The sequence below is a fragment of the Otolemur garnettii genome, unplaced genomic scaffold (genome assembly GCF_000181295.1).
Source record: "Otolemur garnettii isolate 467f Iridium unplaced genomic scaffold, OtoGar3 scaffold00166, whole genome shotgun sequence".
Taxonomy (NCBI): Eukaryota; Metazoa; Chordata; class Mammalia; order Primates; family Galagidae; genus Otolemur; species Otolemur garnettii.
The window spans coordinates 2,286,265-2,300,125 of record NW_003852561.1 but is presented as its reverse complement, the minus strand read 5'-3'; the positions used below and the strand labels follow the sequence as shown (position 1 = coordinate 2,300,125).

The 13,861-nt window shown below is 46.8% G+C and overlaps 1 protein-coding gene across 1 annotated transcript in view; it reads left to right on the top strand.

The window, feature by feature from the left end:
* The first annotated feature begins 3,621 nt into the window (after nt 1-3,621).
* The window catches only part of LAMP3 (lysosomal associated membrane protein 3), a 32,277-nt gene continuing 22,037 nt past the window's right edge, over nt 3,622-13,861 (top strand). Inside the window, exons 1-3 of the mRNA XM_003800095.1 lie at nt 3,622-3,676; nt 9,649-10,310; nt 11,025-11,153. Coding sequence (XP_003800143.1) covers nt 3,622-3,676; nt 9,649-10,310; nt 11,025-11,153 — 846 coding nt within the window. The remainder of the gene's footprint in view (nt 3,677-9,648; nt 10,311-11,024; nt 11,154-13,861) is intronic.

The following is a 13,861-nucleotide window of genomic DNA, read 5'->3' as shown; positions in this document are numbered from 1 at the left end:
CCCACCACCCTCGGTATATGGGGCCAGCGCCCTACTCACTGAGCCACAGGCGCCACCCAGTACTATGATTCTTATCACTGAGCTTCTTAGGAACATACAGATCAGCTAAGGATTCAATTGCTTGACAATACTGAAATGTTGATATGAGTCTCTTATAAGAAGTATCACAGTTTTTAGGATTTGAAAGATGCCTTCATAAGCTCCTAGAAATCAGCAAATGCTTTGTTGGCTAACAGGCAGTGTGTAAGTTCTGTTACTTGATTCCAGCTGCTTCTGGAACACCGGGCTCTGGCATCTCTCCTTTAGTCAAATGCAGGACTCCACAGAAACAGGCTCAAGACTCTGATCCTCTAAGCCAGTGGTTTTCAACCTTCCTAATACCAAGATGTATTTTTGCTGTTACAAAGAGGTCGCGACACACAGGTTGAGAACTGCTGCTCTAAGCTCCTGCTCAGGACACTGGTTTCTGGACATCACAGTAACTGCTGGCTAAACCAGTGGATGAGCCTTCTCCTCTGAAAGCCACTAGACCCTTACTAGGCGTCAGACTAACACCTGCTTCCATATGTAACCTCTTCCTTTAAGGCCTTCAAAGCCCTCAGGCACTTCTAAGTCAAGACTGGACTCCTGTGTCTGGCTTTTTCAGCCTCCCCAACTTGGCACTACCTTGGCCTTTCAACTATATTCCCACGCCCCCCCCCCCCAGTGTCCTCCAGTCAAGCCTGCCACTGCTCTTGAAATTTTGCTGCCTGTTTGCCAGCACAAAGGACAAGGCTTCAGACCATAATGCAAATTTTAGCCTGTTGTGTGATGTTGGGTGGTTTGGTTTTCACATCAGTAAAATGGGGATTTAAAAAAAATCCACCTTGGCTGGGTGCAGTGGCTCACACCTGTAATCCCAGCACTCTGGGAGGCCAAGGTGGGTGGATCACTTGGGCTGAGGAGCTCTAGACCAGCTAGAGCAAGAGTGAGACCCCATCTCTACTAAAAATAGAGAAAGGGGCAAGAGGATCTCTTGAGTCCAACAGTTTGAGGTTGGTATGAGCTATGATGCCATGACACTCTACCCAGAGAACAGCCTGAGACTCTGTCTCAAAAAATAAATCAATTAAATTAAATTAAAAATAAATAAGATAAGATAAAAAATAAATCTACCTTTTTAGCCAGGCATGGTGGCACAAACCTGTGGTTCCTCCGGTGCTGAGGTGGGAGGATCACTGAAGCCCAAGTGTTTGAGGTTGCAGTGAGTCATGGTAGTTGATGCACAGCACTCTAGTCTGAGCAAGACCCTGTCTCAAACAAACAAACAAACAAAAAGGAACAGAAAAGAAACACTCTGTCTTAGTTTTCTGAGGAAGTCGGGGTCACAGGAACAGTGGAGCTGCAGTGTGCCTGCTCCTGACTTGTGACTGTTCGCTCTCACTGAGAAGCAAGTAGGTCAGGAAACCAGAAAGACACCCAAGGCACCAGGGGGGGCAATGTGCCAAATTATTAGAAGTATCCTAACCAGCCGCAATGTAAAATCCCCCCAAAAGGTGTGTGCTGAATTGATCAGAGGTACAAAGGAAACAGTCTCCAAGTGAAAGGACCAGGGCAGATGCCCAGCAAGACTGAGAATCACTACATGAAAAACGCCTTGCAGTGAGGTTTCTCTGACATGGGATGGTTTCCAGGTGAGACTCCACAAGTGGGTCCTAGACTTGCACAGCCCTCCTGGGATCCTTAAGCAGGTTACTTCCATCAGCCAGGATCAAGGTCACAGTCACCATTGCAGATGCTTACGTCAGCTATTTTAATAAATCGATTGCCAGTTGTTTAAAAACAAATAAACAGAAATGAATAAATAAATCCTCTACCCTGTAGAGTTGCCAAATATGTCAGGCTTTGTCAGTGCATAACAGGGTCTCCTTACATGGGAACTACTGCTGTGCATGTGATTCTTGCCATTCTCCAAGCATGAAGATACTCTATGGCAGGGTTTTTCAACTTTTTTCATCTCACAGCACACTTGACCCTATAGTTAAACTGCCATAGCACACTTAAGTTATGTTAATAATAATAAAAAGAGTCAAAAAATACGCTTACTGTGCTTTGAACAGAGCAAACAATTGATGAGTCACTCTCTGGCTGTTATTGTACGTTAATAAATATTGCTCCTCAACCGGGCAGCAAGCAACTTGAGAGCATGTGTTATATTCCAGTCTAGAAGGCCTCTGCAGGGTAGTACAGCATAGTGCTTCAAGTCTTTGGCAAACAGGATTCATGGCCCAGCTTCTTCTGGGCAAGTTGCTGACCTCTCTGAGCTCAGCTTCCCCATCTGTGAAATAGGACAGCATTAACAACAGTGGCCACATACAGCGGCTGTGGTGATGATATAGAGTAAGTAGAGCACCAGGCACATAGTATCACAGTAATTATTCTCTGTGAATAAACGGGACCCGAAGACCAGAAAGCAGGTGGTTGCTGAAATTAAGTTGACTGGCCCAAGTTAACCCTCACCTTCTACCACAAAAATTCCATTTTGAGACACACTGCAAGCTTTGCTAAGTTTACTTGACTGGATTCCTGTTTGGAGCAACATAGCAAGATAAAATGACTATAGCCAAAGTTGTAGAAAATGATCTGAGACTAAGCTGAACACCCTAAACTTTTTTTTCCTCCCTCAGTAGAGTGAGTGCTGTGGCATCGCAGCTCACAGCCACCTCAATTCTTTTGGGCTTAAGTGATTGATCCTCCTGCCTCAGTAGCTGGGACTACAGGCGCCTGCCACAACACCCGGCTATATTTTTGTTGCAGTTGTCATTAATGTTTAGCTGGCCGGGGCCCGGTTCGAACCTGCCACCCTCGGTGCTTGTAGTTGGCGCTGTAACCACGGTGCTACCGGCGCCGCCCTGAAAACCTGAAAACTCTTCATCAGGAGCGTATCCCAACGCAATGCCTAAATGTGAACTCCTCACACTGACTCATAGCCCCGAGAGACAGATCATCATTGCTCCGTCTAATTAACAGAGGACGGAGCTAAACATTTTAAAGGCCGCCTGTCCCTTCAGATACTGAGTATTTTCTGTGTTTCAGGTATTTTTGGTCTGTAACACCACCTGGGAACGGGTGTTACTATCACCAATTAACAGCAGAAAAAACGGAGGGGCAGAGAAGTCCCCAAGGTCACACAGCTGCCGAGTAGGCAGGGCCGGTTCAAACCCACATCTCCCCAGTCCCAGGCTCTCGCGCGTCCTGCCTCCCCCAGTCCGAGGTCCCCAGGAGAGGTGGCCGTGGGCATTCAGCCCGGGGGCTCCTCAGATCCCTTATGAATGCGCGCAGAGACAGATTTCTAGAAACGTAAACCTCTTTCCTAGCTAGAGAAAGCAGATCTAAGTTAGGAGAGGGGGAAGCTGGCGTTGCCGCAGACCCCGCCCCCTCCTGTGAAAAGTGATCCCAGATGTCCCCCCTCCTCCCCCGACCCGCCCACCGCAGGCCTGCCCCTCGCCAACGCCGAGGCTGGTTTTGCTCTACACTCAGGGACCGCTTGGGCGGGCTTTTTAGCAACTTTTCATAACCCAAGTGACTTCCAAGGGCAGAGAGCTTTGATCTCCTGGGCGACCCGGCGGCTTCAGACTGATCATGACCCAGCAGCTCTCCGCGGTGGCGGTGGCGGCGCTCTGCGTGTCCCTGGCGGGTGAGTGACACACCGAACGTCCTTTCGCATCTAAACGCATTCTGGTGCCCCCGACCAAGCGACAGCATGGCCCGTAGACGCGGCTTAAGTTACTGTGGGCATTTGGTGGACAGCGTCTCCTTCCTGCTGACTGCCACGTGAGGACACATCTTCCCTTTCGCCGAGGGCTGTCACAGTCAGGACTGGATTTCTGTGAGTTAGGCAGAGTAAGTGGTTAGTCCCAGAAGACAGCGACACTGTCCCTGCTTCCCAAATGGCTTCTGGACACCTTATCGGGGAGTCTGTAGAAATCGCTTAGATTTAAGCGACGGAGAACTGATGCAGGGCTTAGAAATGGGGACCCATGGCTTGTTATCTAGGAAAAGCGGTTATGTCTAACTTTTCCTGGTTTTCTTAAATGGGAATGCTATGTTTCTATTCCCTAAGCAGTGAATTGTCAAGATGCCTCATATGTGTTCTGACTTGATGTCCATTTCAGAACAGTGTAAGCTAGGGTCCCAAGGATTGAAAAAAAATCCCATTGTTTTTCAGATCGGAGGTGCCTTCTGGGAAGCTGAGTTCTAACGATGGTTCTTTCATTTTCCAAGCTCCTTGCTTTCACCAGAGACATTTTCTCCCTCAGACATTGAGTCCTCTTGGGTGCTGTTGTTCTGTTTCTGCTATCAAGTTTGCCAGTTAGTTTAAAATTCCTTCTACAGCCCCTGAATTGAACATATGAGAGAACTATGTCCGACCGCACAGTCCTGCTAACATGCTCAGATGGGGGGCACAGCAGCCCTTGGTTGTCCCATGAACATTAAAACTGTTATGAAAGCTGTGTGGAGGGTCGTGCCAGGCTGCCAAAAACCAGGCTGTTTATCTTTGTGTTGTGTCTTCAGAATTATAGTTTCAAGTTTGGGGGGGATAGAAGAGGTAGTTGTTATTGTATTTCTTGGGCAAACTAATAAAAAAAGGAAAAGGCCTCAGCCTGTGAGCACCCATCGAATGGCCCACAGAGGCGCACAGGTCCAGAGCACAAGGAGTGAAGCCAAATGCGGGGCAGGTGGAGGGGACGTGCCCACATCACCCTCTCCTGTCGGAGCCGCACATGCTCAGAGGTAAACCAAGTAAATGAAGTGTGACTTGTGAGAGGTTTTTTCCAGAGGTGAACTGCTCCCCCAGGGCAGATCAGTGGGACATGGCCTATAAAGGGTCATACATGAGTGGACTCAACCCCTGCCCAACCTCCCCGGCAGGGAGGCCTTGTTCCCAGCACCCAGCTTTCAGGCACTTCACTGAAAAATGGGAGAAATGACCTCCTCTGCAGAGTGGTGGGAAGACAAAGGGGACAGCGGCTGTGGAGCAGTACTTAGCTCATTGGGGGGCTCCCACTCCGCAGGTCCCTCTCCCCATTCCCCTTCACACCTCCCGACCGTGAGCCCCTTCTTCACTCAGCAGAGGGGACTCCTCAGCACATAGTACTAATAATGACAGCCCCCACCTGCGGGCACTTTCTGTGTGCCAGGCATTGTGCTGAGCGCTTTTGTCCTCAAACAGCATGTAAGTGCTGATTTTGTCTCCATTTTACTTCCGAGGAAACCGAGCCACAAGGAGGCTGAATACCTGCCCGTGGTCCCATAGATCGTAAGCAACAGAGTTGAACTTTGAACTAGAGTTTGTGTCCACAGCAGCGAGGCTGTGTGCTCTACATACATCTTCCTCTATTAACTTCCTTAGCGTCATAACCCTGAAAACTAAGTGGTATCAGTACCCCCGTTTTACAGATGAGGCGCTGAGGCAGAGGCAGGTTGAGGAATTGCTCAGGGTTTCCCAGTGAGTGAGTAGCAGCCCTGAGATTGGCAGCCAAGAAGTCTGACTTCGAGTTCATGCTCTGCCCTGCTGCACTACACAGCCCTGAGTGCATTGGCTCAAGAAATAACCCATTGAATAGGGAATAGGCAAAAAGCACCACCTATTTTGCTAGGAAGATACAGCCTCTGGGTGAACTAGCTGAGTAATCTCTATCCAGTCTCTTTGCTTTCTCGGTCTCAAATTCCTCCCCTGTAGAATGAGAGGCTTTAAGTTTGTGTCAGTTAAGTTCGAGTTCAGTACCTAAAAGACAAGTACAAAATAACAGTGGGCTCAACAGGATAGATGTTTGTTACTCTGTCATGTGAAAACAAGTTCAGAGGAACTGAGACCAATTCTAGTGTCCAGGCATATCACTGGGGATTCACTCTGCTTGGGGCTTCCCGCAAGGTCCCCTCATGGCTCCCAATGACTGCTGGGGCTCCAGCCATCACATACATGTGGCAGGCTGGTTAGAGGAGGAAAAATAGAGGGGCAATAGATAGGTCATGCAGCTGATTCAGCTCCCTTCAACCAGCCTTCCCCCAAGGCCCATGTGTGATCCTGGCATTCACACACAGATTTGCTTTCCTGGTCTCAAATTCGTGCCCCAGAAAATGAGAAGATTTTAGCTTGTGTCAGCTAAGTTTAGGTTCACCTGCACACAAGCGCACACTATTGCTTCAGCCGAAGTTCAGTCATACCCTCCAACTAGCTAGAAAGGAGGTTTAGACATAGAGTTCTTTATTCCAGGGAACAAGTGCTCAGCTTGAGCTTGGGGTTCTGTTACTAAGAAAGGAGAGGAGACTGGATTTTGGGGGAGTCAGCCAGCAGTCCCTGCCCGAGGGCCAGAGCCCCTTTTATTCTCGGGCTCCCTTTGACTCTCTGCTGTGCCTGTAGGTATTGGGGAAGGTGCTGGGGCCTAACTCTGGTTCCCTGCACCTGGGTGTGGCCGGCCACTCCCCTTGCTCCCGCCTGTCCTCTTCAGAGCTCTGCAGACAAAGTGCAGTGTCCGAGGCCTGCCAGGCCTGCTCTCTGCTGGCCTCCCCCGGACCCTCTTTATGTCCCCGTCATGCTGACCCCCTTGCTGTTCTCCAAACATATGAGGATTCTAGAGCCTCTGAGCCCTTGCATAAACTCTTCCTCCCATCTGAAATATCATCTACTCTCATACCTGCCTAGAGACTTTCTCCCCGTGCTGGATCCTCCAACCCACCCCACCCTCCTGATAGTACCTGGGGACTCCAAGGAGTGTGGTGTACTGTCACACTGTGGTCTACGTAAGTGTCCGCCTTGCAGCAGTTCTTTGAGAGCACCCCATGCCGGGCATGGAGGCTGCCCCAGAGGAGGCCTCTATATCTCTGCTGAATTCCATGTGGCCGGGAAACCAACTCACTGTCGGGGAAATACCTACACAAGATCCCACTGGTCACTGACTTTCCTAGGGACTGGGCAATGACTCACTTCTTAGCTCCCCCCACCTGTTGTAGGGGAACCAAAACCTTCTCATGCCTCTTCCTGGAGCTTTCTATTTAGAAGAGTCTGAGCAATGGATTAGGGCACTGTGGTGCTTATGTGCTGAGCCTCCTCAATTCTGAAGAGGAGATGCTTGGGGCAGAGAGAAGGGGGCGGGCATCAGCATGTGAATGCCAGTGCCAGGTTCTTTGACTAGAAGGAGGGTTGAGTCAGAGTCTAAGCTTTGCCTCCCTTCCCACTGCCCTTTCTGTGGGTCTCAGACAGACTAGTGACCTTTTACTAAACCTCTTTAGGGCCAAAGGTTTTCTTTAAAAACTGTGATGTGGTCAGATGTAATGGCTCAGGCCTGTAATCCCAGTGCTTTGGAAGGCTGAGTTGGGAGGATCACTTGAACCTAGAAGTTCAAGGCTGCACTGAGCTGTGATCTGTGCCACTACATTCCAGCCTGGACAACAGAGCCCATGAATTCTACAACTCTCAAGTGTCATGAATTTAACTTATCCAAATAAATATTTTAGGTACAAAAATAGAATCTTAAATAATGATCTCAGATAACTTAATGCTATATGTTGATACGTCTTTTTAAAAGATTATCCAAGGCAATTTGAACTGATGATTTGTCTTTCCTGTTTTGCAAACCAGGAAATTCACAGGTCTTAACTACTGGGCTTAAAGTTGGAATTTTCCCTCCTGTACAATAATCACCATTTCAGCACATGAACCTCCAAAAGCCTCACCAAGGACCACCATTATGAGGGTTTGGTGAATTAGGGTCCTGGGAAGTCCCCTGCTATCCTTCTGTCCTCTGCTTGTGTTTCTTCTCTCCCCGTTTTCCCAGTGCCACCCTCCACCTCCATCCTCCCCCAAATCCAAGGGCAGGCTTTGATTCAGACCCACAGGAGCTCCTATCTCAGCTCCAATATTGACCAGTTGTGTAATTATGGTCAAGTGGATTGAATGTTCATTTAAAAAATGGATAAAGGTGGTACCCACCAAAGTGTTTTGGGGAGGAGTTGGCAAAAGATGCTCCTTGATTTGGGGCCTGATATGTAATAAGCCTCCAGTAACTTGAAATTTTCATTATTATTAATATGAAAATAAGCAACCACTTAGAAATGCATTGAATGGAAGAGGGAGTTATGGATTATTTTGTTTGGATAAAATAAACTTTAGGACTTTGTAAATATCAACATAGAAATATTTCCTTGCCTCTTTCACACGTTTTCCCAAGTCTCAAAGCAGCACGAAACAGCTCCAGTTCTAGTGAGTGTCTGTGGGTAAATACAATGAAAACACAGAATGGAAGGGACACAGCCATCTTCCAGTCTGCCTGGTCCTAGACTCCCAAAGAACATCATCTGCATTTTGTCTACTTTTCCGGATTATGATGTGCCTGGAGGGAGGCAAGGCTAGACCTGCTCTGGGTAGAAAGAGAGCCAGATGCCTTCTGCCCCAGCAGGACTGCCCTGGAGGAGACCTGGTCAACAGTAGACACTGCTTGCTTAGTGGTGCACAAAAGCTTTCACTTAACAAACTCATTTGAGCCTTAAAGCTCTGCAATGCTACTATTCTATTTACCCCTTCTATTATTTATTCGTTCAACCTATATTTATGGAACACTATTTACAGACACTGGTAGTGGAAACAGTACACACAGTCCCCACCTTTGGGAGCTTCTAATCTAGGAGAGACGCACAATCAACAGATAAACTGATAAGGAAACATTTAATCAGGGCTGATATTCTGCTGGCATACACTAAGTTAAACACTTCAATACCATCCCAATATATAATTATGAGTTGCAATTAATATGGTGAAAGCAATGAATAAAATACTGTAAATGGAGAATCATGAGGGTTGGGAGGACAGGGAAGACTCCCTGAGGAGCTGACATTAAAGCCAAAATTAAGGACAGCCCACCTGAAATGGCAGAGTGACTATGGCTTAATTTTGTTTCTTGGTTGAAAAAGATTGGGTCCCCCAAAAGATTAAGTAAGAAAATGACGAAAAATTTTCTATATTCAGAAAAATGACAAGGAGCAAGATAAAAAATGGAAAATACTATATAGAGAGGAAATGAGTCTCTTGTTATTAGGGGAAATTAAACATAGACTGGGTGAACACATGGCAAAGATCAGTGGATACCATCCATGCATCCAACAGAGTTTGGACTATGGGGTGTTTTTCAAAGATGTTTTTCAAACCCAGGCTTATACACTTCTTATATAGTGAAAACTATAAAACTGTGAAGTCATTATTGCCATTATTCATGCTTCCTCAGCTCTATTTAACCAGGAACGTTATTTTATAACTGTCTGGATTCACACATGAGGGTGGAGCATAAAGAGACAATGCCACTTTGGTCTGTAGCTGAGTGTGATCACTTCGGTGTGTATTACTCCCACACCCATGTAAACACAGTGGCTGAGTGCCAAAGAATGTCTGGGTGTGGTCACAATCCTATGAAAGTCGCCGGTGCAACCGAAACATTGCAATTGTGGCCTCACAGTAGAATCTTAGGTGATCTTTGCTTCATTATTATATATCCTTATAAATGTCCTCCAAATCTAAAAATAGGTTTTTAATGAATAAACATTGCGATGGGAATGGGAGAGGGACCTCGTAAACAATTGGTGAGTGTTTTAACACGTGTGTTTCCTAATTTGCAGTAATTTTGCAGGATGGCTGTCAAACAGGAGCAAAAGCATTTTCAGAAACCAGAGTCCATCTTCAACCCACTGTAGCAAAACCTTCTCTCTTGCAACCAACTGGCCAGGTGACTCATGGAACTCCAATAGCCAGGTCTAAGGATGGTCACAACACCTCTCGAATGGCTGCCACAGTAAAAACTCCCACAACTAGCCAAGTAACTACAAAAAACGCCCCATCCACCAGCCCAAATGTCCACACCCTGATCACAACCCAGGCCATAGCCAACAACTCACACACGGCTGCTCCAGTTAGTGCAGACACCCTTGGCACCATCTCAGCCTCCCACTCACAGCCACCCAGCATCACCCCACCAGTCCGTACAACAGGAACCAACCCATCAGCTGTCAGCTGCACAACTGGGCAAACCACCACTTTATCTACAGCCTCACACAAAAGCACAACCAGTCAGAAGCCTATTCAATCCACCCATGCCCCAGAGACACCTACAAGGGCACACAATGCCACCCAGACAGCCTCGCCTGCCCCCACAGCTCCTGGACCCACCCTGGCCCCTAAGCCGTCAGCAGCCAGGATTGGAACTTATCAAGTTCTGAATGGAAGCAAGCTCTGTATAAAAGCAGAGATGGGGATACAACTAATTGTTCGAGACAAGCAGTCGGTAAGTTGGGGCCATAGGACTGTTACACTATTTTCAAAAGGTTTGAATGGAGTTTGCCTGGCTGGAAATAAGTATTCCCTTCATCCCATGTCTTTGGGTTAAATAGACAGCTAGGAGCTCATCTTTCTCCAAGGTGCTCCATTAAAAGGTGAATATGTTTTAGAATATGTATGAAAGTAGTCAACTCTCAGATCCTTCCCTGTGAAATGAGACACTTAGGTGAGACGGTCTCTATGATTCCAGCCAAAGTTGACACTAATCCAGAAAATCTTGACTGAGAAGAAGATGGGGGAAAGGGGTTATGATTATTTGATTTACTAAAGGAATCCCCATAATATGATACTTTCTATTTATTATGCACAATTTCAAATAAAACTTCCGTATCCAGGTTCTCAGTGAAAGCGGAAGTATGGAAGAGGACAAACCTTCTCTGTGGTGCCTTTCAAGGTGTTTGACTTAAATTCCACACAGTTTATGAGGAATAAACCTGCCAGGAAGTATTTATCAAGGAGGGCTCACGTGCAGAATTCCTTCTGTAAGAAAACTTTCGAACATCACTGTAGAAATGATGGGTGCCATTTGCCAGGGACTTTGTAGGCTCCAGTGAACACCCCCGTGGCCTGGCGTTTGAGGCTCACTCACTAGTGGGTGCCCCTAGTTCCTTAGCTAGAGTTTTCTACATCTCACTGAGCTGATCTGTCTTACTTGGTTTAGGTTTTATCACCTCAGAGATACTTCAACATCGAGCCCAACGCAACCCACACCTCCGGGAACTGTGGCTTCCAAAAATCCAACCTTCTCTTGAATTTTCAGGGCGGATTTGTGAATCTCACATTTACCAAGGTGAGGCCTGAGCTCCTTCATGCTAATTGGCTGCAGCACCCTGGGCCCCGGTGGTGCAATCCCTCCACTTCAGTTCCAAGATTGTCCCTGTTAAGAGGGGTGGGGATGGGGAGGAGGAAGTGTCGACATCTTACGTTTACCTTCTTCTCCCTTTGGCCTGTTCTGTGCTGCCCAAGAAGGGCTTCGGTACCTCTTAGGGGTGACTTGACCTCTGGGGAACCCGACCACTTGTGCCCTTTGCAAACACCTAAAGGAGGAAGTGGTAGAGATGAATAGACCTGTGGAAATTCCCCAGAGCACACCAGGGAAACAGGCTTATTCTAAAACCAAAAGCAAATGTCAGGATGGGTTCTTTCTAACCATGGCAGGCAAAATTCAGGGACTAACCAGGCCCTGGGTTTTCCAGCTCACATCCTAGAAGCAGTAGACAATGAAGTGGAGTGGGCAGAGCAGTCAGAGATTGAGGGCGCCCAGGCTCAGCTGCAAATTGGACCCTGTCACTGAGCTTTGTCATTTGAAAAAGGAGAAAGCACCCAGAGGATCACTTCTGGAAGGAGCAAACCCACACACGGAAAATGGCGCTGCTCGATACCTTGCAGCTATAATTATAGTGACTGAAATAGGCGAACATTCTGGGGACCTGTCCAGGCTGGTCATCCCACTCTCTAGCGAGAGACTTGACCCTGCTTGTTCCAAAATTTCTTTTAAATAGGTCCAGTAAGACCTGGGGAGTGGGTATTAAGATGCCCGTTGCAACTGGAACTAGCTGCATGATATCAGGCTAGTTGGGGCTTGTTTCCTGATCTATGAAATGGAAATAATTATATTTACTTAGTAGAAACCTTGGGAGGATCAGAAATGGTGTGTGCAAAATGTCTAGCACAGCATTTGGTATGTAGTTGTTAAGTAGGTAGCTAGGAAACGCTCTCCTTGGAAGAAGGACAAGGGGGGTGGGGTCCCAGGCCTCCATCATGGTGCTTCCCACCTTAATTTTGTCCCAAGTAGTTAATGTCCTACCAATTTCCCAGTCAGAACTTAGAATGCCAACAGCAAAAGGATGTAGAAGGCTCTCTAGACCAGCAAGAGGAGCAGTAGAGTCACAAAGACGTAGAACAGCCTTAAGACTAATTATCACATGATCCACACCCCACAATGGCCTCTCAAAGAGGCTCATGGGAGGTCCACGTGTGCAGTAAGACTCTGGTTCCAAGATGACCTCTGAACCACAGGTAGGCCTGACCCAGGCAGTAGGTATGATAGAGATCTGCCAGCCATAACCTTGGCCTCACACCTTTTCTTTGTGGTGACAAATAGGGACGTGTTTGCTGCCATGGTGGATGTGTCTTGCCATGTAAGCCTATACCTTGCTCTTATTCTGTAAGTTTCTCTTTGTCAATAAACTTGATTTCACACTTGCCTTCCTTTTTCAACCAAGAGCATTTCAAAACTGAGGCCCCAGGCAGCGTCCCCAAACCATGGCATTCTAGGAGACAGGCAGCTGCCTTGAAACCCGACATTTTAGATTTCCAAGAAGGAGCTGGTACCCCTCAAAGCTGTGTAAAGTTCACAAACCTTCCTCTGCTTGCTAAGACTTTACTTGCTCTTTTCTTTTTCTTTTTCATTTTTTTCTTCCATTTTTAACTTTTTAAAATTTCAAATAAGTGTGATGGCACACATTTTTAGGTTATAATGTTTATAATCACTCTTTTCAATTATTTTGACATCTACCTCAAGCCGCCGTTGTGCCCCTCTAACACAGCAATGTTCGTTCCATAGAGTGGTGGTTTCACTGTTGTTGTTATTGTTAATTTGGTCTCAGAGGCTGCATTCTCCTGGTGCATACTTTTCTCCCTAAGATAGAGATGTCCTTGGGAAGTCAGTAATTTTTCTTTTGTAACAAATGGGAAAGGTGTAGTCCCTCGTTCCAAACGGAAAAAATATTCAGGGAAAAGTAACTGCTCTATGTCTGGACAATTGAAGTAAAACTATTGATGTGCCAGGCATTTCTTAAAAAGTCACTTCCACAGAATGGCATAAGCACTTATGCTGGGGTCAGGGCTCAGTTCCGCTAGGACCACTGCTGCTGTGATTAATTGCCTAAGGGAAGGCGTCCGAACCTCCAGCACTTGTCTTTGGCACATGAGGTCCGCTGCCAGGTCTTTGGCAGAACCACAAGCTACAAACAGGACTTTCTTTGATGCTTTCAACCTCTGTTACTCTCCTGTCTTCTGATGCTCCAGCCCTGTCTTTCTGTGCTTTCAGGCTGACCTCTGACCAAGCTCCACTTGAGGGTTGAGTCCCAGACTTTATGAAAATCCTTTATGCTCCCCAATTTGGAAATGAATATTCAGAGAGAGCAGAAGAACCAGCCATCCTCCCTCCCTCCCTTTACCCTCCTTCATGAAGGGCCAGAGTGAGCCACTCTCAATCTATAGCCCCAAGTATTGCAGTAGCTGTTTTTCCTGAGTCCCCTGACCAAATTCACCCCCATTCAATCCATTTCCCAGTGCAAATTCCCCAAGCAGACACTGTTTCAGGATGGGAGGAAAACAAAGAATCTCACAGAAGGTGAACATTCCCAGAAGCCTTAATCCTCCCGAGGAAATTTCTGCATTTTTTAAAATTTGTTATTTTTAATGATATAGTTACATAATAAGTTGTACAAATATATAGGGCACATGTGATGTTTTTTTTTTTTTTTTTTTTTT